Source organism: Rhinichthys klamathensis, unplaced genomic scaffold (assembly GCF_029890125.1).
Source record: "Rhinichthys klamathensis goyatoka isolate OS25496 unplaced genomic scaffold, OSU_Roscu_1.1 h1tg000566l_1, whole genome shotgun sequence".
Lineage (NCBI taxonomy): Eukaryota > Metazoa > Chordata > Actinopteri > Cypriniformes > Leuciscidae > Rhinichthys > Rhinichthys klamathensis.
The window spans coordinates 150,371-174,664 of record NW_026607032.1 but is presented as its reverse complement, the minus strand read 5'-3'; the positions used below and the strand labels follow the sequence as shown (position 1 = coordinate 174,664).

The window sequence follows — 24,294 nt, the reverse complement described above, 5'->3', positions numbered from 1 at the left end:
TTTCTTAATTATACCTGGCTGGACACTTGACAACTTGGTTAATCTTTGTGTAGTAATGACAATTGAAACCTGATAATACAACCCATTTGTCTTGTTCTTCCACTCAATGACCACTGGGGTAGAACCCAAACCATATGCAGGCTTCATTGGTGGATTCCATGATGGATGTATCACTCCAGCTTCACAGTAACTGTGCCACTTCATTTAGCAGGCCCTCACTTTCTGCTGAAACACATTAATCTGTCGTTGCTGTAGTGTTCTCCTTCACAGCTTAACAAAGCACTTGCTGGACGGCAATTAAAGTGTTATTTTTGGCCATTTGAAGCTCATTTGACTTTTTACTACATTTTACGAAGCTCAAATATTATAGAAATTGAACATAACTGTTTTTGTATATTTTAATATATTTTAAAATGTAATTTATTCCTGTGATGGCAAAGTTGAATTGTCAGAAGCCATTATTCCAGTCTTCAGTGTCACATGAATCTTCAGAAATCCCAATATGGTTATTTAGGGATCAAGAAACATGTCTTATTATTCTCAGTGTTTTTGTGGATACTTTGATGACGAGAAAGTGCAAAATTACTAAGAACTGCATTTAAAAAAAATATATAAATATTTTTACTTTACTTGCAGTCTTATACCTTGCTGAATAAAATTATTAATTTCTTTCGTACTTACTCTGAAAGGTATAGTGTTGTGAATAACATGCAACTAAATTGTTCACAATATGACCAGGATTAAGTAAAAAGACATTCTGACTTTATATCACTGACATATTCCACATTGAAAAGACTTTGCCATTGCTAAAGTATATGTACACTTCCAGCATACTGTAGAACCTGTCTAGATTATATATGAGTTCGGGTCATCTGTGTCACATCACTACAGTACCTCAGCAAAAAAAGTTCAGGAAAAAGGTCTTTTTTACCAACTCTTTGCTTTGCAAAGCTCAAGGTTATTTCTATTATTCATGTATTTTGTCCTAATTGTATAGGTTTTTAGTGATACAAAGTTATTTTATTCCTTTACAGCATTCACAGATGGTCTCTGCCTCAAACAGGTGAAGCCAAGAGAGCTGAATGCAGCCATTACAATGGAGAGAAAAGATAAAAAATGAGCAGGCCAGTTGCCATGTCAACACGGGGTGACCTGTGTGTATATGTGCTTGTGTGACAGAATGAGGGCTTGAGACAGGAACCTGATGGAGCAGTCATCTCCTGGCCCTGATTACTCATTTTAGAGGTCAGGACAAACTGGACCCCAGTGACTTCTCCTCTTAATTAATCTTTCAACCGGTCACTGTGGAACCCGTCTCCTCACACTGGCAACATAGGCACGCTTGAATAATGCTGGCCTCTGCTGTGCTATGTGTGCTGGGTTAGGGCATGCTTCATTTTTGATAGAAGCACCAGGGGAATTTTACACGTATTGAGGAAAATATTTTGGAAATTTAGCAATTCATCAGTCTAGTTGACAGGAAACGTGCTAAAAGTAAGACCTGCTCATTTCTGGAGGTCGCCAGTCAGTGCTGTCAGTTGCTAGTAGGCGTTCTTCAACTTATATCTCCAACTTTATCAGTATTCTGAAAAGCAATTAGTTTCCACATTGTGTTGCTGTTTATTTGCATGTTCAACTCTTCTTAAAGAGATAGCTATCCTAAAAAATAAATAATAATCGACTCGCCATCATTTTGTTCCGAAACCTGTATGCCTTTTTTCTTTTTCTTTTTTTTACATGTTTTTGGACCCCATTGACTTGAGGGTGAGTAAATGATGACATAATTTTAATTTTAGAGGAAAGTGTCCCTTTAAACAGAGATTTAACAGTTATAATATATGTAAAAGTATAACAAAAACTCTGGAAACGGACAGTCTTGCAAACAGTGTCTGTAACAAACGCTTAGAGGAAACCGTTCTGTTTTTATCTGAACTGCAAAATTCTATCTTTCTGTGAAATTAGTTTTTCTTCCACATTCAAAATATTTTTTGCACCTGTTCTTTAACACAGATAGGTTGAATCATCTCTCACTGCGAGGATAAGAGGTATAATGCATATTTCAGCACTCCTGGCATTTTTTGTTCTTCTTCTTTTTTGTATTAAGACTCAAAATAGTTCAGCCTTGGACAAAGAAATGAAATAAGAATCCAATGTTCCTCAGGCTAATAACTTGCCATACTCTAATCTCAGATTAATGCATCTGTCATTTTACATTTCATCTTGTTTCTTCGGCGTCTTTCAGAAGTCTTTCACACACTCTTAAGTCATCCATCAGTTAAAAAGGGTGAAAGTTTTGAGCTGCGCTTGAAGGTCAGCATGTTCCCTGTAAAGCGGAAATGATAGTACTAGCGTACAGCACTGTTAGCGTGTAATCCGCTCGTGAAAGGCATGCCAGCTGCTTGCCGTGCGCAGACAGATAAGGCACCGGGAAACCGCACCTGGCTGGCACAGAATCCCTGTTGCTGAGATCGTCCTCTAACTCCAAGGGATACTTGCAGAAGACTGCAAATATTTGATTATGGCACTGTTGCTGTAGGAGATGCAGTGGACTGCTCACTTAAACCTGCAGCTACAACTAGAAGGGCTAATCTCTTTAATGAAATTACTGGCAAAAATGTTTGGTAATGAATGTTTATTATTATTATGACTCATGTTGCTGGATTTTAATACATGTTCAAATTAATAAAATAATTTTGGCAACTAATTATTTTTGTCAACTAAAATTAGATGCCAGCTAAAATTACTTATAAAAAATCATCATTTATTATTATTATTATTAATGCCAAGTTCTGTCATGAAACTCTAGATGGCGCAGGCCTATGATATTTACAGCGTTAACTACTTGGCACAAGCTGATTGGTTGAGCTTCCTGTTCAACATTTATATTGCTGGTTACCATTCACTATATCAGTTTGCAGCGCACTTTCAGAGTTCGTCTAAAATCCTCCACCTCCCCAGCTCCACCTGTATAGATCTGCTATGTGTAATTGATATATTCTATTTGTGCAGCAGCAGTATGTCTTACATACTCACAGCAGCGTATCAGCATATGTATTGGCAGTAGCAAGTTCCTGTACTTTCTCTGCAGCAGCAGCAGCAATAATCTACAACAACAGCAATAACAGCAGCAGCAGCATAGCAGATCTATTCTGCCAAGACCAAATACATCAAATTTGTCATATCCATTACCATGTGAAAAATGTTCAGAGAAGTGTCATGATAGAATTATTATTATTGTAGATTTTAAATTAAACATACTGTTAATGAAAATATGATTCGAAACAAAACTCCAAGATATTATCTATGCACTTTTGTTTTTGAAGAAAAGTCTAGAAAGGATATTATCACATTAAGGACAAATTTTAACGTTTTTAAATGTTGCACTTTCTCATCCCCTAAAATGCTAACAAAATTTCGGTCAACTAAAATTTTATGCTGGCCTTGTCGGTTTCACAGACAAGGCCCAAGCCTAGTTTCACACTAAAATGCATGTTTGAGCTGTTTTAACTGAAAGCAACTTGCCCTGACATTTCCTTAAAATGTCAGTGCCATTGTTTAGTCTCAAGATGCACACCAGTATGTTTTTTTGAATTGAACTAAGGCCTAATCCTTGCTTAATCTAAGCCCTGCCTGTGAAACGGGGACTTTGACTAAGATAAATATGACGACAAAATATCCAAAGATAACTAAAACAAAACACTGCTCGACTTCCTATTAAAACAAAATGGGAGAAGGAAGGAGGAATAAGTTTACCTGAGGAAGAATGGACAATAATATGGACGTATCAATGGAAATGCTCCAGGTCACAGAAATGGAGGGAGTTTGGTTGGAAAAATTTGATAAGATATTTTATTACACCCTCTCAGAAATCATATCATGGTAGTAATGCTGCTGGAGAAACTGTGGAAACCAAAATGCAAGCCATTACCATGTTTTCTGGGATTGCTCTGTTATTAAGAATTATTGGAGAGGAATACATAATGCTTTACAATATATTTTTAAATGTGTAATACCATTTGATAGTAAAACCTTATATTTTGGATATATACCTCAAGAATGGTTAAAAAGAAATAAATATTTAATGAATATATTGGTGGTGGCTGTAAAGAAGAGCTTTACCAAAAAAATGGTTGTCACACGAGAGCCCTACCCTAAACACATGGATGGAAATTACAATGGACATTTACAAATTGGAGAAGATAACAGCATTTGAAAATCATGGAACAATTTGCTTTGTGCTGGGATAAATGGACCAAATATGCAACATCTCAAAGACCTGATTTTATTTTCTAGTTAATATCCAGAATGCCCAGAAAAACTACTCCCTACATAGTTCTTTTCTCGTTTTTATTGTTTTGTAAAAAAAAAAAAAAAAAAAAAGTTTATATTTCTGATGAATATATTTACAGCAAACACGACTATATGTATGGGCATATATTTGTGTGTTGTGCATGTTTTTTGTATATGAGGATACTCGATACAGTATCTGAGGTACATCTGATTGAAGTGTAATGTTTATATAAAAAAAAAAAAAAAAAACACTGACTGCACAAAAAGTGTTTATATAGTGTTGTGCACAGCACAAATTGCATTTGTGGTAGTTCCTATTAACAATGTTTGTACGGTCACCACCTGCTTTGATGCAACTCATTTTCACCTGGTTTTCTCTGTCCAAAACATCCAAAATTGTTGCCTGTCAGCCTCACCCTTCCGACTCAAAACAGTGCCCTGTGTTGTACATTGTGACAATTACTGTGCAATATGGCTTAAATATAAGCCTCATCATTCTTGTTTGAGAATACAAAAAAAGCCCTCAGCCGGTTGTATGTAAGGCAGGTCAGGATCTGTTGCAAATTGCTTCAGATTCAAGCCCCTCAGCCTAGCAGTTCATGTCAGATTGCACAGTGAGGTCTCGGGGAGCGTAACCAGCTCCACCGTGCCAACAGATGAATTAGTTTAGCCTTCGCACCTCACAAACAAGATGTCACTGCTCTTTGTGTCTGCAGGCAGGCCCAATCACAGGTAAATAAACTCAGTCACTCTCACCTTTACCACACCGGCAGCTTTTATTAAGAGACAGAGGGGAATGCCAGTTAAGACCAGCTGCTGGCCGCATGCTTAAACCGGTGGAATAAAACGAACACAAGGTAGATTGAAAGCCTGGTCGGGAGAGGCGAGAGAAGTAAGATGGAAAGGGACTGTCTGGAAGAGTATTTAGATGCCATTGTGGACTAGCATTCAGCTCCCTTTGATCAGACATAAACTAACACCACAATCTGAACTGAACAGGTGCTTGAATAAGGGCCGTGTGATAATCATCATGCATCTTTCCTGCAAGATTAGCTTGTCAAGGATTTTCTAAAGTGTTCAAATATACCCTGAGCCCAGACGACACATTGCAGCACATTTAAATTGCTTGACTGTGGCGCTTAAACGTCCTGATTATTGACTGAAAGCTCCGGTGAGTCCTTGGATTTAGGATACACGCAGAGCAATTTTTGACTTTCGATTTTGATGTTTTCCCTACTTGTCAAAGAACATGATAAGAGGAGGCAATGTTCATTATCTTCGTACTTTGTCGTGTATATTGTGTTTTCGGATCTGTGCAGACATAATGCAATTTGTTAGGTCACCCCCTCCCTTCTGGTTTCATGTACGGTTGGCATCCCCTCCTACAGAGTTCTTGCACCATCTAGTGTTTAGTCTGTTAGGTGCAGGTCTCATATTAGGGAATTTCTATACTCAGTGGTGATAAAAAAATACAGTGTGCTGTACCGAGGAATTTCCGAATGCTCACCTTTGTCACAGCTGACAATTTGCATGTCATAAATGGCAATCCTTCAAACCACTGAGAATATCAAAGGCTTTTTCTTCACCGTGAAAAGCTCTGAGCTTAAAGAGACACTAGAGATGACAGGATTTCCTGGGCTTTTTCATGCAAATCACCCACCTAAAATGAAAGTTATCTAATGAGATGTTTTCCTTCACTCTCCTATTTTAATTTGGCCTGCAATGCATCATGCCGGTTTCATAACTGTCAAAACCCAGAGCTGTAGAGAAAATATGTCAAAGCAAATTGGCACACTGTAGAGTGTGCTGCTCTCCCACTGTTTCTCTCACTCTCTTTTTCCAGCCTTCTCTGTTTCTTCTTCCTCACTTCTTCTTGCTTTTTTCATTCTCTCTCTCTGTCTAATTAAAGCACCGGCTAAAAGCAATATTGGTAATGCCTTCTTAATCTACAGCTGGCATGGAATTTGATGAAACACTTTTAACACATTAGTATTTTCAGAGGAGCTCGAGCTTACTGATTGGCATCCACAGTTTGCAATTTCCAGGCCTTTTAATCCATTAACTTTGAGGAACTTTTCTTTTCAAGAGCTGTTTTCTTGGCACAGCTACAATGCTTTTCATCAAAGAAATACCACGGAAGATACAATTTAGATGATTTAGAATTATATGAGTAATTAAGAAAGCACCATATTTTGGGGCTGGTTTGCTCCCAAAAGGTCAACTGCATGACCTTTTGCACTACTCCTGCAGTCCAGACTATGCTTGGATATTGAATAACAAAGTAACAACTGCTCAGATTACCCCGAAGTAATAAAAAAGTAAATAAGTCAAATTTTTGACTGGAAGCTTGCTGAAATGAAAGCAAAACCATGTTTGGGTGGACTGATTGACATGTTTGCAGTTTGCAACAGGGCTTTTTTTTTTTTTGCCTTATTATTAAGTGTACTACGGGAGACTGCATTTTCATTTCCTCGTGTGTCCCTCATGCAAAATGGTGGGCTAAACGTGGCCCATCTGATATTGCGAAAGGCTGAAGGAATAATGTGTTCTCAGTGCATTTTCTTCTCACAGTGTTGACTCATAAAATCTCTGTGTGGCTTGTTTTGTGTGTGCGTCTTTAAAATCTTGAGTGTGTGTGTCTTTTATTAAAGTGTGCTGCAGTGAAAGGGTATTCCCTAATTGGCAGTTGAGCTTGCAGATTGCTTCGTGTATGTGTGGAGGTCTGCAGAGTAAGCAACCATGAGTTCATATACTTCTGGGATGGGCTTAAAATAGTAGCAAAGCTTTACAGAATAAATGTACAGTTTCATGTTATGCTTAAATGACGAATCAGTGTCTGAAATAGAGGTGATAAAGCAAAAATTGATATGCAGTTTAGTTTGTTGTTCATGACAGTCCTCTGAATACTTTTAGCATGTTATTTAATATGGCAGTGTTAATGTATTTGGTATTGGTGGACTAGATGTGCTACACTGCTGCTGCTGCAGAGCAAGTATGGGCTTGCTACTGCTAATAGATGCACAGACACACTGCTGTGAGCATGTAAGACATAAATAGGCATACACAAATCCCGTAGCAGATCTAGGCAGGTGAATCTGGGGATGGTGGAGGGATTGAGAGGAATTAAGACTTGCTTAAATCAAACAATGAACCAAACTATTTTAATGTTGAGCAAGCAATCTTATTGGCTGCAGGATCAGCAGAGGCCAATCAGCTTGTGCCATGCGGTACTGATGGGATTGCTTGGATATTGCATGTAAAGTACCTGTTCAGCCTGCACCCTAGAGTTTCATGACTGAACTAGATGTTCAATTAATTATTTAAGTTTGATAGTTTAAATAAATGTATAATAGCATTGTTCTTTATTAGTTGAATAAATTGTTATTGAATTTGAAATTGTTATTGAAATTGAATAATACTTTAGAATAAAGTTCAACTTAATACATGGAACTTTATTCTAGAGCTGCTGTAAAGCCAAAACTATCTCTGTTACTTTAATTTCCTATTATCACTGTAAAGCTGCTTTGAAACAGTCCATATTGTTAAAAGTGCTATATAAATGAAGGTGACTTGACTTGTAATATTACATTTAAATTTGGGATGGGCTTAAAATAGAAGCAAGGCTTTACGGAATAAATGTACATTTCAAATGATGATTTAGTGTTTGAAACAGTGCTGATAGAGCACATATTGTATATGCTTTTTATTTTAATCATTCAGCTTGTTTTGCATATTCCTTTTTAAAATTATTTCATTATTTAGATCATTTTAAATACTTTTGTACATTTATATTATTGTTTATTAATAAACATGTGTTGTTTTTATTAATATGATAATTTTTTCATTAGTTGTTTTGTAATATTACTTTCTAACACTATCATTTTAAAATCTAAATCATGTGGAATTGTCTTTTTCAGGAAACTCTCCGTCAGACGAGTCGGAGGAGCGGGACAAAGAACCACGCACGCTCACTTACCCAGCATACATTGCCAGCCTGCTGGACTCGGGTGCCAAGCGCATGGCGGCAGGGGTGCGCATGGACTGCAGCAGTCAGGGCCAGTGCCCTTTGTCCTGTCACCTCTGCCACATGAGCCCTGGGCCTGCACGTCCTGCAGAGCCTGTGCTGCTCAACATCACGAAAGCCACGCCAATCTACGAACTGGTCAACGGCAACGACACCTACCAGGTATCTGTGAGTCATTATGCTGTACTCTCACCCTGCAGCTCTTGCCAGGTTACCCACTGAAGCTAAGCAGCGAAAAGCCTGGCCTGTACCGGGATGGGAGACCTCCTGGGGAAAACAAAGGTTGCAGCTGGACAGTGTTAGTGAAGCCAGCAGGTGGTCTGTGTGTGTCCAATTGCACCAGTATAGTGATGGGGACATGATTCTGTCCTGCTCATGAAAAACAGCAAGGTGTTCAGAAAAGAAAAGAAAAAATTGACAGTGTTTTTGTCAATTAAATGTATCCATGTTCTATCTATCAGCAATACAGTATCTCATCATAGTAAAATAAATGATCAAACATATAGCCTATATAGTTAGTTTATTCTTTTTATTTTTACAAATATTTACAGTTATTTTAAAAGTATTTAAATAAAATCACTTGTATACATTATTTGGAAAGTTTATAATAATAATAATAATAATAATAAAGAAAATGTAACTTTTTAAAGATTTTTTGAAAGAAGTCTCTAATGCTTACCAAGGCTGCATTCGTTTAATTAAAAATGCTTGTAGTTGTGAAATATTATTATAATTTAATTGTTTTCTATTTTCATGTATTTTATAATGTAATTTAAGAATTAATCAAAAAATTTTCTCTTCTTACATTGGAAGGGAAAGGGAAAGGCAATGCTGTTTCAGAGGAATGGCAAGTTAATGCAGTTTGATTAAAGATTAGGCTACAAAGATATATACATATACATATATATTGTGAGTGCATGTGGTTCAGGTAAACATTATGTGGACAAAATGTCCTCACAAAGATGGTGAATTACGACATCCTTGTCCTTTTGAGGAAATGTTTTGTTCCCATGAGGAAAACAGCTTATAAATCGTACTACGTGTAAGTGATACAGAAATATTTCTGTGATTGGTAGGTTTAACCCCCTGGGGTCGGCTATCGCGCCGGCGCGATTGTCTCGCTTTTTTTCTTATCAGTGCAAAAGAGACTCAAATAACTCAGTCGATTTTTGTCATACAGGCAAATGTTATACATCAATCGATCCTGTTAAGTTTCTATTTTTTTTGTGGATACTCACAATAAAAACAAAGTGTTGTGCTTTTCACCAAATAAAGAAAAACAAACATGATGCGAGTTCTGCGTTCTCTCTGTCAGTGAAGTCCATTCTGAAACGCGTCCTAAGATTAACTGTAACTCCGCGATTACTTGTCATACAGGCACGAGAGATTTTTCTTTATGAAGCTTGAATTCTCTTCTTTTAAATGAAGTAATTTATATAAAAAACAAATATTCTCAGTTTATGCAATCTGTATGAAAAGAGAGTGCTGTCAGTATTTTTTTCCCCAGCTCATTACACTTCATTACGCGTTAATCTGACACGCCCACGGAGGACGCGCGCTATTCAAACGCAAATGTCGGCAAGCCATGACAATGCCCACATCAGCCGTTCCACCGCGGTGGTAAAATGTGTGGTGTATTTGCTGCCTTTTACCGCTAAGAGGCGCTACAATCATAGACTCTGAAAAGTGTTCGTTTATTCCGGTTTATTCTCTCTAATGCGTAATCTGCTGCCGCACCGTGCTGATTCAGAGCGATTGAAAGCTGGTAGCAGAAGTATTCAACAAGTGAAACGTAGTTAAAATAATTCATAATCACAATACTGAAATTAGGCTACTGAAATGTAATTGAATAAATAATGAAAACATTTCAACATAAAACATTGCAATAAAAACATTTAGGCTACATCAATGAGGCTTTACAATTTAAACAGCGTGCAGACGATAGCTCAGTGGTTAACGCAACAACACGAGCTTCGAGGAGCTTCAAACGACCCGAGATCGAATCTCAATGTAGCATACATGTTGTTAATCGATGTTGCCCTACAGCGTTTATATTTTACCACCTTGATGCTTAAATAGCTAACTGTTTATAACTGTTTACTTATTTAAAGTCAAGAGTTTTGTTTAATTATCATTACAACAGAAATTTGCTACATTCCTGTAGAACCGCAGCCGCTGCACAAACGACATAAACTGATGAAGGAAGATTGTCAGCCGATTGCATCAGAAAATGAAAATGAAGAAGCTCGTCTTTAGTCTGCTAAATTATTGTGTAATGTAAAAGAACACTAAAATTACTTAAGTTTGAAACCAAGTTCGAACATTTCAAGGTTTAAATAAAGTGTCGGGACAGTTTTTTTTATTTAAAACAGGGTTGCATCGGGTTTAGAGTTTATTTCTTTTGCGATGCAAAATAAGAAACACTAGGCTAATCTTATTATTGCGACATTTTAAATTTGTATTGCCAAAGAAATTACAGCTAAATTAAACAATTAAAACAGTACAAAACGAAAATTGTCCAAAGAAACATAATTAAATTAAAAACATGCGTTTTTCTTTGCCTCTCTCGCGCTGGAACTCTTTTTAACAAATTTATTTAGTCTCCCTCGCTGCGCATGCATGATATGATCAATGCATGATAATTATTTACCCTTTAATTGTTGCTTCAAAGACACAGCATGCCTTGTTGAATTCACCTTACAATAACTTCAATTGAAATTTTGTGTGAAAAAAAAACTTAAAATAGGCTACAATAAATAAACTACAATATTTATAATTTAATAAGATATGGGGCCTACATTTGGACACAGATTTATCCTTACAATAATTTTGCCTGCTCATCAGGCTGGCTATCCGACACTCTCCATATGAAAGAGGAACATTAACACCTTTGTCCAGCAAATGTCCCTCCAACCCCCCACAGGCTATCGGAGTCTGAGGCTGACTTAACACAAAGAGAAGTCGCAATTCACACTTAAATCGCTATTCTAGACAGTGTTGATAATGAAGGAATTAAATGATTTAAGTTACATGTAGCCTAGTGATATTTCTGTCATAAAAGTTTATTACTAAATATTTCATTATTTCAATAATTAATGAAATAAAACTGGTTTGGGCCAGCTTTTTCCAAGCAAAACTAAATATAATCTGAAAAAACGCTTGTTAATTTGTTGTCATGAACAAAATGTTCAACTTAAAATTAAAGTCTACAGGGATCTTTGGATCCTTACAACCAGGCATGCAATTTGTGAATTAAGTTTTTATTTTATTTTGTATTCAAATAAATATCGAAACACGGTGCTTCGTGGTAATGCTGCTAAATTAAATAACATTTATAGAATAAATATGAACTTAAATGAAACAATATCGCAACATTTCGACAAATACATATTATTATGTTTTTACATTTTAATTCAGGGCGATTTAGCCTACATTTAATTAGAGCGAGTTTTTCACCCTTGTCTTGTCATTTTCTCATTGGGAAGCGCATGTTTGAGTAGATCCTCTGTACCTCTCGTTTTCATATGGATTAGCCTACATAATCAGATAACATTTATTAGCCTAAATATTTAGACATTTAAATTCTTTAGACATAGCCGATTTCTTATCGTGACTGAGCTGAAGTGGCTTTCGGTTCATTTTTGTGACGCGCAGTTCCCGGAGACAGAGAGGACAGATATACTGTTTTTGTCGTTAGCCTAATATGAATACAAGTTTACAGTTTTGAACGATGTAAGCTACTCTACTCTTATCTGTATGACCAAAAAATTACGGAGTCGCCTATTAAGTTATTTTAGCTGTAGGCCTAATAATGAGATAAATAAATTAATCTAAATGAACGCGCCGCCGCGTTTGTCGAACACTAACTCACGATGCCAGAATAAACCCGACTTTAGAAAAATGCATAGGGCCACTCGGCGTGGTGTGCCAAAACACTTAATTATAAACTTCAATATTTCATTCAAAATAATCTCAACACGCTTTGTGAAATTTTGAAAAGCCGTGCATGCATTCAGGCCACTGGAACTAATGAACAACTGAAACGCTGGCTTTGATTTTATTGTTTGTCGTTTAAACGTGCCTGTTGCATATCTCTATTTTATATATTTGATATTGGTGAAGTAGCCTATAGCATTGATTAGCTGTGGAGGGAGGGGTGTGGGGATTAAAATAATTCAGCAGAAGTAGGGATGTTTAGACCAGAAGGAAATCCCAGTCCCCCCTGGCAAATCACACTTTACTTAAAACCATGTTTTTAAAAACTCTAGGTTGTAGGGAACAGACCTCTCTGCCATGCGCGCGCACGGTTTGGAGCACAATATCTGTCTTGCATGCACGCTCGCTCTAGATAGATTACGGGATATTTTAACTAATTCGCGGTATAACTAGTCGATCACGAGTGGCTCAACAGGTAGATCTATAGATAAACTATATCTTTCAGGAATTTGACCGACCGGGTTGACACTTCAGCGTGAGAAATCGGGGGTGTGGCGTGAGAGCCTGGAATAAAAAAAAATATATATATATATAGCCTATATAAAAAAAAACTGTATGGTGTAACAGAGTTTTAGAGCTAGACAAATCTCTCTGCAATAATAAATATAAAATTTACAGCAGACCATGTATGTGCGGGATTTGAACCTGTGTCATCTTGATGATGAACCGTAAGTTCTACCGCTCGGCTATGAATTTTGTTACTGAGAAATATCCAAACGTTTGATTCTCACATGAGCGAATAAACGTTTTGTCTTTAGCCTGTGAGTGTAGGCCTACTTTAGCCTTTTACAGTTTTAAAAGATTATATCTTATCTGTATGACCAACAATTTGTATAGGCTTATTTGGAAATTACCATAACTTGTAGTATTTCATCCTTAGGCTACTGTTAATAGACATTAGCCCCACTTACGTTTTGCTAAATGTCCCTTTGCGCCACCTGGCGGTCATTTCGCGAACGACTTTGAAATGAGACTGGTTTATTTTTACCGCGGTGGATGGCTAAAAATGGTATGTGGATGGCTAAAAGGTGTGACTAAAAATGTGCTTTTGGCTTTCATTTATATTTTGATTGTTTGTATATATATATATATATATATATATATGTATATATATACACTCACCGGCCACTTTATTAGGTACCCCATGCTAGTAACGGGTTGGACCCCCTTTTGCCTTCAGAACTGCCTCAATTCTTCGTGGCATAGATTCAACAAGGTGCTGGAAGCATTCCTCAGGGAGTTTGGTCCATATTGACATGATGGCATCACACAGTTGCCGCAGATTTGTCGGCTGCACATCCATGATGCGAATCTCCCGTTCCACCACATCCCAAAGATGCTCTATTGGGTTGAGATCTGGTGACTGTGGAGGCCATTTTAGTACAGTGAACTCATTGTCATGTTCAAGAAACCAATTTGAAATGATTAGAGCTTTGTGACATGGTGGAAGTAGCCATCAGAGGATGGGTACATGGTGGCCATAAAGGGATGGACATGGTCAGAAACAATGCTCAGGTAGGCCGTGGCATTTAAACGATGCCCAATTGGCACTAAGGGGCCTAAAGTGTGCCAGGAAAACATCCCCCACACCATTACACCACCACCACCAGCCTGCACAGTGGTAACAAGGCATGATGGTTCCATGTTCTCATTCTGTTTACGCCAAATTCTGACTCTAACATCTGAATGTCTCAACAGAAATCGAGACTCATCAGACCAGGCAACATTTTTCCAGTCTTCAACTGTTCAATTTTGGTGAGCTCTTGCAAATTGTAGCCTCTTTTTCCTATTTGTAGTGGAGATGAGTGGTACCCGGTGGAGTCTTCTGCTGTTGTAGCCCATCCGCCTCAAGGTTGTGCGTGTTGTGGCTTCACAAATGCTTTGCTGCATACCTCGGTTGTAACGAGTGGTTATTTCAGTCACTGTTGCCCTTCTATCAGCTCGAACCAGTCTGGCCATTCTCCTCTGACCTCTGGCATCAACAAGGCATTTCCGCCCACAGAACTGCCGCTCACTGGATATTTTTTCTTTTTCGGACCATTCTCTGTAAACCCTAGAGATGGTTGTGCGTGAAAATCCCAGTAGATTAGCAGTTTCTGAAATACTCAGACCAGCCCTTCTGGCACCAACAATCATGCCACGTTCAAAGTCACTCAAATCACCTTTCTTCCCCATACTGATGCTCGGTTTGAACTGCAGGAGATTGTCTTGACCATGTCTACATGCCTAAATGCAAGTAGTTGCCGCCATGTGATTGGCTGCTTAGAAATTAAGTGTTAACAAGCAGTTGGACAGGTGTACCTAATAAAGTGGCCGGTGAGTGTATATATACTAATGAGCCTTTCATTCAGGGGTGTCACACAAGAAAGAATGCAAGGACAATATATATATAAATAAATAAATATTTATATACACACACATATATATATATATATATGTGTGTGTGTGTGTGTATATAAATATTTATTTATTTATATATATATTGTCCTTGCATTCTTTCTTGTGTGACACCCCTGAATGAAAGGCTCATTAGTATGCAGTCTGCTCAGGTGAGAACTGCCTAATTATTCATGAGGGGGTTGGGCCGATCCGCCCATCCGCATATTGCCTTTGCAAACAAAAAAATGTTTTTCACAATTTAAAACAATCTATTGTTTTATGTGAATGATTAGGCAGAATGATTTTCAGATCAATTTGAAGCAAATACTCTAGGCGACAACATCCACTAGTCAAAAGTCTTGTGGACAGATATTTAGTATGTTATTTGTGGCCTTATATTAGAAACTTTATTTTTTATTTTTTTCAATAACCACGCATAAACAATATTCTCTCAAAAATACAAACATGTACATACATGTTGCTCACATATTATGGTAGCCCTGTGTGTGCTATATAGAGTGTAATTTCACCTGTGCCATTAATATGTTTATAAGCAACTGAAAAAAGCACAAATGTCAGAGCATGCCAAAACATCTCAAGGACCCCGAAAACACCTTGGACCCCAGAGGGTTAAGGTTAGGGAAAATATACAGTTTATATGCTAATGCATCATCCAGGTAGATGCTGCAATCTAGTGGAGGTAGAGGGCATTTCCCCACACTTATTATTATTAGTATTATTAAAGTCAAACTTTTAACATGTTCTGCATCTTTGCCTTATCATACAGGCTCTGCAGGAGGCCATGATGAGTGTACTGTGGTGCTCTGCTAAAGGTGATGTTATTGATGACTGGTGTCGATGTGATTCCAGTGCCTTTGGCACAGATGGACTCCCGACTTGTGCTCCTCTGCCTCAACCTATGTGAGTTCTTGGAATTTACTGTTTGAATATCCTTAGCATAAATGGCTAAAATAAGGTTTCAAAGTAAAATTTCAGATCCTGGTCAAACTTTAAGTCATAATTGTTCTATGTTTATTTTATACTCTTGTCAGGCTCAAGCTATCCCATTCATATGAACCCAGCAGTTCACTGATCATCATAGAATGGAATCATGCAGAGCCACCAATCGGAGTGAGAATTGTTGATTACCTCATCAGTCAAGAGAAGGTGACAGAGCGGACCGATCACTCCAAAGTTGAGACAGGTAAATAAATCATAATATGAGCTTATACAAAACATTTGGGATATATAATATCCTCATATTCCTGTCTGCTATTCCTGACCAAAAAAGAGGAACAATACCCATTTATTTGGGAAGTAGCTGTGTAATAAGCGGGATAATGTACATTCAGCCAGTCATTATCACAAATTAAACCCCTTCGGGGTGATACAAGATCCCTTTGCCTCACGCTGGGGTCCTGATTACCCTGCCAAGGTTTATGTGCGATAATGACAACTGACTGCTCATGTATATTTGAAATTTAAATTAATTTTAATTGAATTTAAAAGGCTGAACCACAAAATTAAAAAACGTGACCACATTTTATGCTGACAATAATAAAACAATGGAATAAAAATGCATTTTCGTATTTTCTAAAGATATTCAGTTCCTTTTATGTAGAGAGGCTTTGATTGTACAATAAGCCTTCAAATTTACCTGTAAATTAAAATAACCACCACCATTTATAGAGAAAAGCCCTACAGTTAAGTGTTATAAATCTGAGGGATGGCTGTTAAAATGAAGATGAAAGACCATTCCAGAGAGAAAGTAAAACAAATGCATAAATTTAGAGAATTACCCAAGTCTCTGGATGTTTCAGTTGGCGCTGTTGGTCCTATTATCGGGGAATGGAAGCCACATCAGAAGACAAAGAAACTCCCTAGACAGAGTGATCATTTAAGACAAAACCATGAGAGAAGCCAATGGTCACTTTGATTTACAGTAACTTCAGAGTTCAGTAGCAGAAAGCAGATAAAGGTGGACTAGTCAGCCAGATCATGAGGGAGGGAAGCATGCAAGAAGCCATTACTAAAATTAACAAGTGAAGGCTCATCTACAGTTAGCCATTTGTGTCATGGGACCAGATTTTTGCATTTGCAAACCAAGATGGAGCATTTTAATCTGAATTCAATGTAAACTGCCCACCTCTCACTATATACAGTTGATTTTATTCACTGTGGCCTGGTAATTGTGACATATTGCCTATATTTTCTGCTTTAACCACTATGAGGTCTGTATAAAGTATCCCATTTGACCTTTAAATAAAGAATAATCTGAAATAACTCTGCAACATGATCTGAAATAGCCTCCATGTTGTGCTTTCTCCCTTTTTTAGGTTATAGACAGTGATGTATTTGTGTAATTTTGAAAGAATGAAACACCTTGAGGTGAATTTTAAGTCAATATGTGTCTCACATTTCTATCCTTGGCATAATGGACATCACATGGGATTTATCCATGAACCTCAAAAACACTCACCCCAATCAGGGTGAATGTACAGTATGTTCATTCTAAGCCATATTTATCATGTTGCTGGATGAAGACCATGTTATTCTTCTTCCAGGGATTGCTGAGTAGATTGAATATGTCTCAACGTGAATGGCCCCCTTTCCTCTTTGCCTGGCATGCCAAATAGAAAGCCCACCTCACTCTGCCCTGTGCTTCCTACTCTAAAGTTGCGCTTTTCACCCCTCGAGTCCTCCTGGTCTCCGTGCGTCGGTACTTACTGTGCTCTATACCAGCGCCAGAGATTTTATTCCACTTTAGGCAAGAATTGAAATCGATTTTTCACATAGATGATCAATGGTTCTTCAGAAGGCTTTGAAAGCAGGTCTTGATACTGGACTTGCTGTGCTTCATAAGGACATGAGACACACATGTGGCTCCCAGAAAAGGCTGTGTTTTGTATGCGTCAGACATATCCAACGATTGATTGATCTGCTCACAGCTTAAACTGTGAAGTGTTTTAAATACAATGAGAAAGACCACCTTGAAGCAAGGGAAGGGCAGAACCATGGCAAGAGTTGATTCTGGTAATGATTAGGATTTAAGCCTTTCAGGATGAAGCAAAAATGGGCATATGTTAAATAACCTTGGATGAACACCAGAACAATGTAATCCAGGGCACTTCCCAGGAAGGAAACCTACCAGTTTCCTTCCTGACAAGAATTGTGATCCTCGGTCAACACAGAGGGACGACAACTGCTAGTACAAGACTGTAGTATAAGTATCTGATGCAACAATAACAATGGCACTTGGGTATCTAATAATTATAATTCAACTTGTCTCATGGTAAACATGAGGATGTGGGGGTTATTATTATTATATTTTAAGTTTTTATATTTTATTATTAAAGTGACAATAAAGACATTTACAGTATTACAAAAGATTTCTATTTCTAACAAATGCTGTTCTTTTGAACTTTCTATTCATCAAACAAAAATATTAAAGAGCTCAACTGTTTTCAGCATTGATAATAGAAAGAAATGTTTATTGAGCGCCAAATCATCATATTAGCATGATTTCTTAAGGATCACGTGACTGTAGATTGGAGTAATGGCTGCTGAAAATTCAGCTTTGCCACCACATGGATAAAATACATTTTAAAATATATTAAAATTGAAAACAGTTATTTTTAATTTAACTATTATTACACAATATTACTTTTTATTATTATTATTTTAATTAAATGATATCTATTATACCCCTTTTTACAAGATGTAATATAAGTCTCAGGTGTCCCCAGAATATGTCTGTGAAGTTTCAGCTCAAAATACCCCACAGATCATTTATTATACCATGTTGTAAATGCCCATTTTTTGTTGAAGCAAAAACATGCTGTTTTCGTACATGTATCTTTAAATGCAAATGAGCTGCTGCTCCCCGCCCGCTTTCCAGAAGAGGATGGAGCCTTACAGCTCTTTACATCCGTTTAGTTTTGATTTATCATCTCTTTCGCAGTGAGGCTCACGTGATATTGCAGATTTTCGTTCTTTAAAAACACGCAAAGTTCACATAAACAGTCAGTTATGTCTGTGAATGTAAACAGCAGGGAAAGAAATATCGGTAACGCTTCCTTTTACAGTACAGTACTTACGTGTACTTACAGTGTACTTACCTAGAAAGTACTGGCTAATGCATTTAGAATACCTAATAAGGTAAGTACATGGGTTAGGGGTAGGTTCAGGGTTAGTACCAAGTTATTACCCAGTAATTATAATTACTATAATAAGTACATAGTAAGTACATTGGTAACAGGACTGTAAAAGGAAGCGTTACCGAAATATCATGTGCATATTAGATCTGTGTGTTAAAGTGACAACAGCCTAATATACAGTACCTACTGCTGTATATGTTGTTAATATGAATCAGACAACAAAAGAAAAACAGAAAATCACTCACTGCTCTTGATTGAATGCTGCTGTTAAATGCTCTGGTGAGGAGATAAACATGGCGGACTGTGTACAGCTCATTCAGGGGAGGTGCTAAGCTAATAGGGCAGATTCCGTTACCAGTTATAGGCGGGGCTTATTCCAATGTGACATCATATTGGAGCACATTCGTGAATGGCTTATTTTGAGACACTGTTTCATTATTTATGGTGGGAAAATAACAAACGAAGTGGATGGATTTTTTACCACAATGGGGTGGTTGTGTACACACACTGCAGCGTGTACTATGTTCAAAAAGAATATAAAAGTGAATTTTCCATAAGAGGTCCCCTTTAAAGAGAGAGAGAAAAAGTGCTTTGACATCTTTTGGATAATGCTTCTGTTTGGTCTTAAAGTTGTTTTATGTGGCAAGCTACTCTGGAACTGCGGCCAAGTAAAATGAAGCTTCCGAAATGTAATGATCATTTCCCCTTAGTTGCTTCATACTTGTTTGTACTGTTTGTAAATTATGTCAGGCTTACACCTGTATCATTAGCTCAAAAATAAAAAATAAAATTAAATATATTAAATAAAAACTGATGTAGAACACATGTTCTCCCACTTTACCAGTACTTTTACCAAATATAGTGCATTGTCACAAACTGTTTGCACCATGACAACCTGTAGCTTTCCTGTTATATCTTCCTCTATCTTCATCTGTTCCCCTCATTCGCTTTAAAGACATGCCCATTTCCTGTCTTTCCCCACCTTTGTTGTTGCCCTGTCCAAGTTGGACTTCAGACACGTTGTGGCTATTAAACTAGAAAAGAACACCATGTTAAATGAAGTCCAAATGTGGTATAGTGAAAATGAGATTGATGAGGAGAAGATCGTAGAGGTCCTGCTGCAATCCAAATACATATAAGTGTTTCTGCATTTTCCTCTTTATCCGGAGAGGTAATGTCTTGTTTTTTACGAGCCCTGGATTTAAAGGTGGCCAGAACCAGCAACTTTTCAGCCTGGAAGGTTCTGAATGTACTTCACAGGCTGTCAGAAAACTGATTATAAAGCCTCTTTTGATTTGTAAGGTCTCATGAGTAATATGAGGGATTTTCTCATCTCGTACATGGCTGTCCTTCATTTGCTTTAAAAAAAAAAAAACAGAGGCTGTAACTTGCAAGTCATTGCAAACCAATGTTTATGTTTTACCAGGATTTGTTTGACAAGTCTGTGCTAATTGCTGCACAAAGCATAGATTTTATAGTTAACAAATGACCATTTCATTCATCTCACTTAACTGGAAAGTTCACCCAAATGAAAATTCTGTCATCATTTACTCATTTACTGTCGTTCTAAATCTGTGAATCTGAAAAGAAGATTTTTGAGATCACACGACAGCCTAACCAGATGCGATGCAATAAGATTACAACGACAAGCCATTTGTCTGTCTACACCAGATGCGACACGACTATGAGAAAAGACTAAATCAATGACAGCCAATCAGAAGAGCTTGTGGGGGCGGAGTCTCTCTGCAAGTGCACTGCATCCTCCATAAATTGGAAAAATACATAATCAAAATCATAAACATTTTAACACGATTAAATATACATACTGCGTGACTGAAACAATCATTGTCATAGAATGCACTTTGTTCACATTGAGTTCACAGTTTGAACGTTTCTGTTTCATTTTAATCGATTCTGATTGATTCTGAGGTGAATTATCCATTGTTGCTTTCAGTGTGGCTATAAAGGTCATACAAAATGATATTCAATCTCAAATTAAATTCTTTTAACATTAAATTAAGCACATAATCCCAACCAAAATGGTTTGGTTTCCAACATTGTTCAAAATATCTTCTGTTGTGAGAATAAATAAATTCATGTTTGGAATGAAATGAAGATGATTTAATGATGACAGAATTATTTTGGGTCAACAGAAATTAAAATGTTCTTATAAACTTGTATTTTGTTATATTTTTTTTTTCCTCGTGGAACACACGAGGATAAGTTAGAAGAATCTTCACACAGACCATTTCCAAAGGCAGTTCATAATCATGCCTGTCAAATATCCATCATTATTCACTGATAATCTTCCCTTACAGTTTCATTTGTGAAATTGATGTATTGGGTAAAAAGAGTCGGTTCAAAAGAATGATTTATTCTATGGATCTGGTTCTTAAGTTTATCTCGATATGGTGCTTGACTGTTGAAGATTATCAGTGAACAGCTTAAATTGTTGTCTGTTTCTCATCTGACTTAAGGAGACTTGGAATACAGTGCAGTCACCATGGCTATTTATTATTAGTTTGTAATTGTCCACCTGTTTAGTTTTTAGTAGAGAGTGAAAACTAAACTCGTACGTGTTTGAAAATGCTCCTTCTTCAGTTTTCTCTAAATCATTGTAACCCTGGACATGCTGGGAATTCACTTGGAAAGGGAAAAATCACATTTCTGGCAATAAATTACACAAACCACATTTTCCATATGCTTTCCTTCACCACGTATATAATGAAATGATTGTCTCTTCCTGAAAATGGTGTCCAGTGCTTTATTTTGTGTACGGTTACCTAGAAACGAGGTGTGGCTCATCTTACCTTGTGGATCATTTTACTTTTGTCTGTGGATGAGCAAATAATGGCAATTTTTCATTTTGGCTGAACTATTCCTGTAAAAAAACATTTTACTTGATGTGGATTTTAAAGTTTTTACTGGACATACCGTGCTAGGAGTTTAGTAAATCTAAAAACTACAAAACCTGTCTGCTATAAAATAACACACACAGTGAGACTGCCAGCTTTGCATGCTAATAGAGCTCTTAATAGGAATCAGGCACACAATGTGACATCATCAGCTCTTGCTTTTCTCTCTCGTGGTGTGGGAACCAAGTAAATGGGAAGTCTGCCTTCAGTCATATCACCCTCACCAGAAACAGTGTGAAAACAAACAGCTTTCCTCACCAGACTGATGTCAGGATTTTGATCACATAATAGCCGGGTTTACTCAAGGGTCAGAGGGACATAACATCCTACCCATAAAGAACCGGGTGCCACACTTCCCAAAGTCAAGTAGAGGGACCTATCCTCCATGCTGCGGGCAAAACAAGGGCTTCTGTAAAAAAAATAAAGGGGGTTGTTTTTCCCCTGAATAGGTGGAAGACACAGTTTCACTCCTGAGGAATGTTTCCGTAGCCCTGCTCCTGGAGGATGATCTCACTCTCGGTGTCTGTGAGAGGGGTCAGGTTCTGGAGCCCGAGCAGGTGCACTGCGGAAGCTGGCACAGCTCGCACTGATTCACTCATACTCACACAAATCCATGGGTCTGTGTGTGCACGTACTTTTGGACAGGCATCTAACTCTGTGTTATGAGTTGTTTTCTTTTGGGTGGGTGCTTTTATATTTGTCTTTATTTAAGTTTGTGCACATGTTTGTGTGTCTGTGTCTTTATATGTATTTTTATATAGAAGTATGAATTTATGTGTTAGATTTTTGGTATATGCACCGGGATCCACTAGTGAAAATGCTTTACCAAAAATATTTTAAATATATACCGTATTGAAACATTTCACATTATTATCAAATTGATGTTGAAAACAGTTTTTTTCTTCTTTTTTTTCTGGGAAACGAATAGAAATATCAAAAGAACCGCGTTTATTTGAAATAGAAATCTTTTGTAACATTATAAATGTCTTTACTGTCACTTTTCGTCAATTTAATGCATCCTTGTAGCCTGGATGCCAGCCCGAACCCCGCACACAACATTTTTTGGTTGGGAAGTTCGGTCTGGACTCGATCCATTGAGGAGTAATTATGATCGGTTCAGAAATCGTCGGGCCAATCAAATTGCCAGGGCGGGCTTTATACGATGATGGACAGATGATCTGCAGTTACGTAATCATCACGTTATCAAAGAGCGCTTGGGTTGAACTGGTTTCCCTCAAAGGTGACTGCAGCTGGAGAACTGAGATGTACAGATTCCGCTATTGCGCCTGTTGTAAAAGAAATCGACAGCGCATTCATTTTAAAAGACGAACAGAGAACTGCAATCAAGGCATTTGTCGATCGGAAAGATGTGTTTGCCGTCCTTCCTACGGGATTCGGCAAAAGTTTATTTTATCAGCTGGCTCCGATGGTCGCTAAGAAGATGGGACGCAATGAAAGCCCTGTGGTCGTTGTGGTTTCTCCTTTGGTCGCATTCATGGAGGACCAAGTAAAAGAATCAACTCATTATTTTACTACTTCATCCAGCGTAGTTGAGTTCTGTTGATAATTTGCGTAGCTCATAAAAAAAACACTTACTGCGTTGCTCTGATTGGTTGTAGGTCTATCCAATTGAGTGCAGGTTTTTTTTTTTCCTGGTTCGGTAGAAACGCCTCATAATCAAAGCCCTATAGAGCAGTATCAGACTCACATTCTGACTAGAATATGAGTATGACGAAGTCGGGCTAGCATCCTTGTGGAATAAAAGCTTTTGTTTCTTTATTTAAAAAAATGATTAAAATAAATACTAATTTTACCCACCCCAAACTTCCTAAAACATTCTTGAAGACATTTGAAGTGGATCAAAACCTTTCCTCATAGTTATACATGAATTTTGAACAATACCTGTTCTTGTCTTAAGACTACTGTAATTATTGTTTTAATTGCATTTAGAATCCCAAATTTACAATGTGACCTCAGATTTATGGACCCCACTGTGTGCGTGACCATTTGCACCTGTGAAAATTGCTAGACATAATATCCAGTGAACAACAACAGGATCATATTAAAGTCCAGCAATACTTGGAGTTTCTCATCATAAAAACATGTTGTCTCCACCCGTTATTGGAACTCAAGGGCCTCAGGGATTCTATCCAGGCCGATGATGTTAGGATGTACAGTTGCTGATCTACAGATATAACAGAAATGAAGGTGGCTTAAGCTGTGCTATAAAGGCCCTCCTTCATGTATTTCCTGCCCAGATGCCAAATGCCCATTTGACCAGGAGCCATCAACATGTGCTGCCGAGCATGTCTCTCCACACCACAATACTGCCTCTGTTTATCATTAATATCAAACTATTAGGGGTGTAACAATACACGTATTCGTATTGAACCGTTCGGTACGAGGCTTTCGGTTCGGTTTTCGGGACGCATTTTTAAACCGAACGGTTCGTTGGACCATTTTTCCTGCCGACCAACATTTCGTTATTTCAAATGTAGGCGCATCCATAATGTAAGAGACGCTGGTGTGACCA

At 37.6% G+C, this 24,294-nt stretch overlaps 1 protein-coding gene across 4 annotated transcripts in view; it reads left to right on the top strand.

Annotated features, from left to right (window-relative positions):
- The window catches only part of astn1 (astrotactin 1), a 267,683-nt gene that overhangs the window by 222,946 nt on the left and 20,443 nt on the right, over window positions 1-24,294 (top strand). For all 4 annotated transcript variants that reach the window (XM_056239481.1, XM_056239480.1, XM_056239482.1 and 1 more), the window contains 3 exons: window positions 8,208-8,476; window positions 15,477-15,610; window positions 15,742-15,893. In XM_056239481.1, the coding sequence (XP_056095456.1) occupies window positions 8,208-8,476; window positions 15,477-15,610; window positions 15,742-15,893 (555 nt within the window). The remainder of the gene's footprint in view (window positions 1-8,207; window positions 8,477-15,476; window positions 15,611-15,741; window positions 15,894-24,294) is intronic.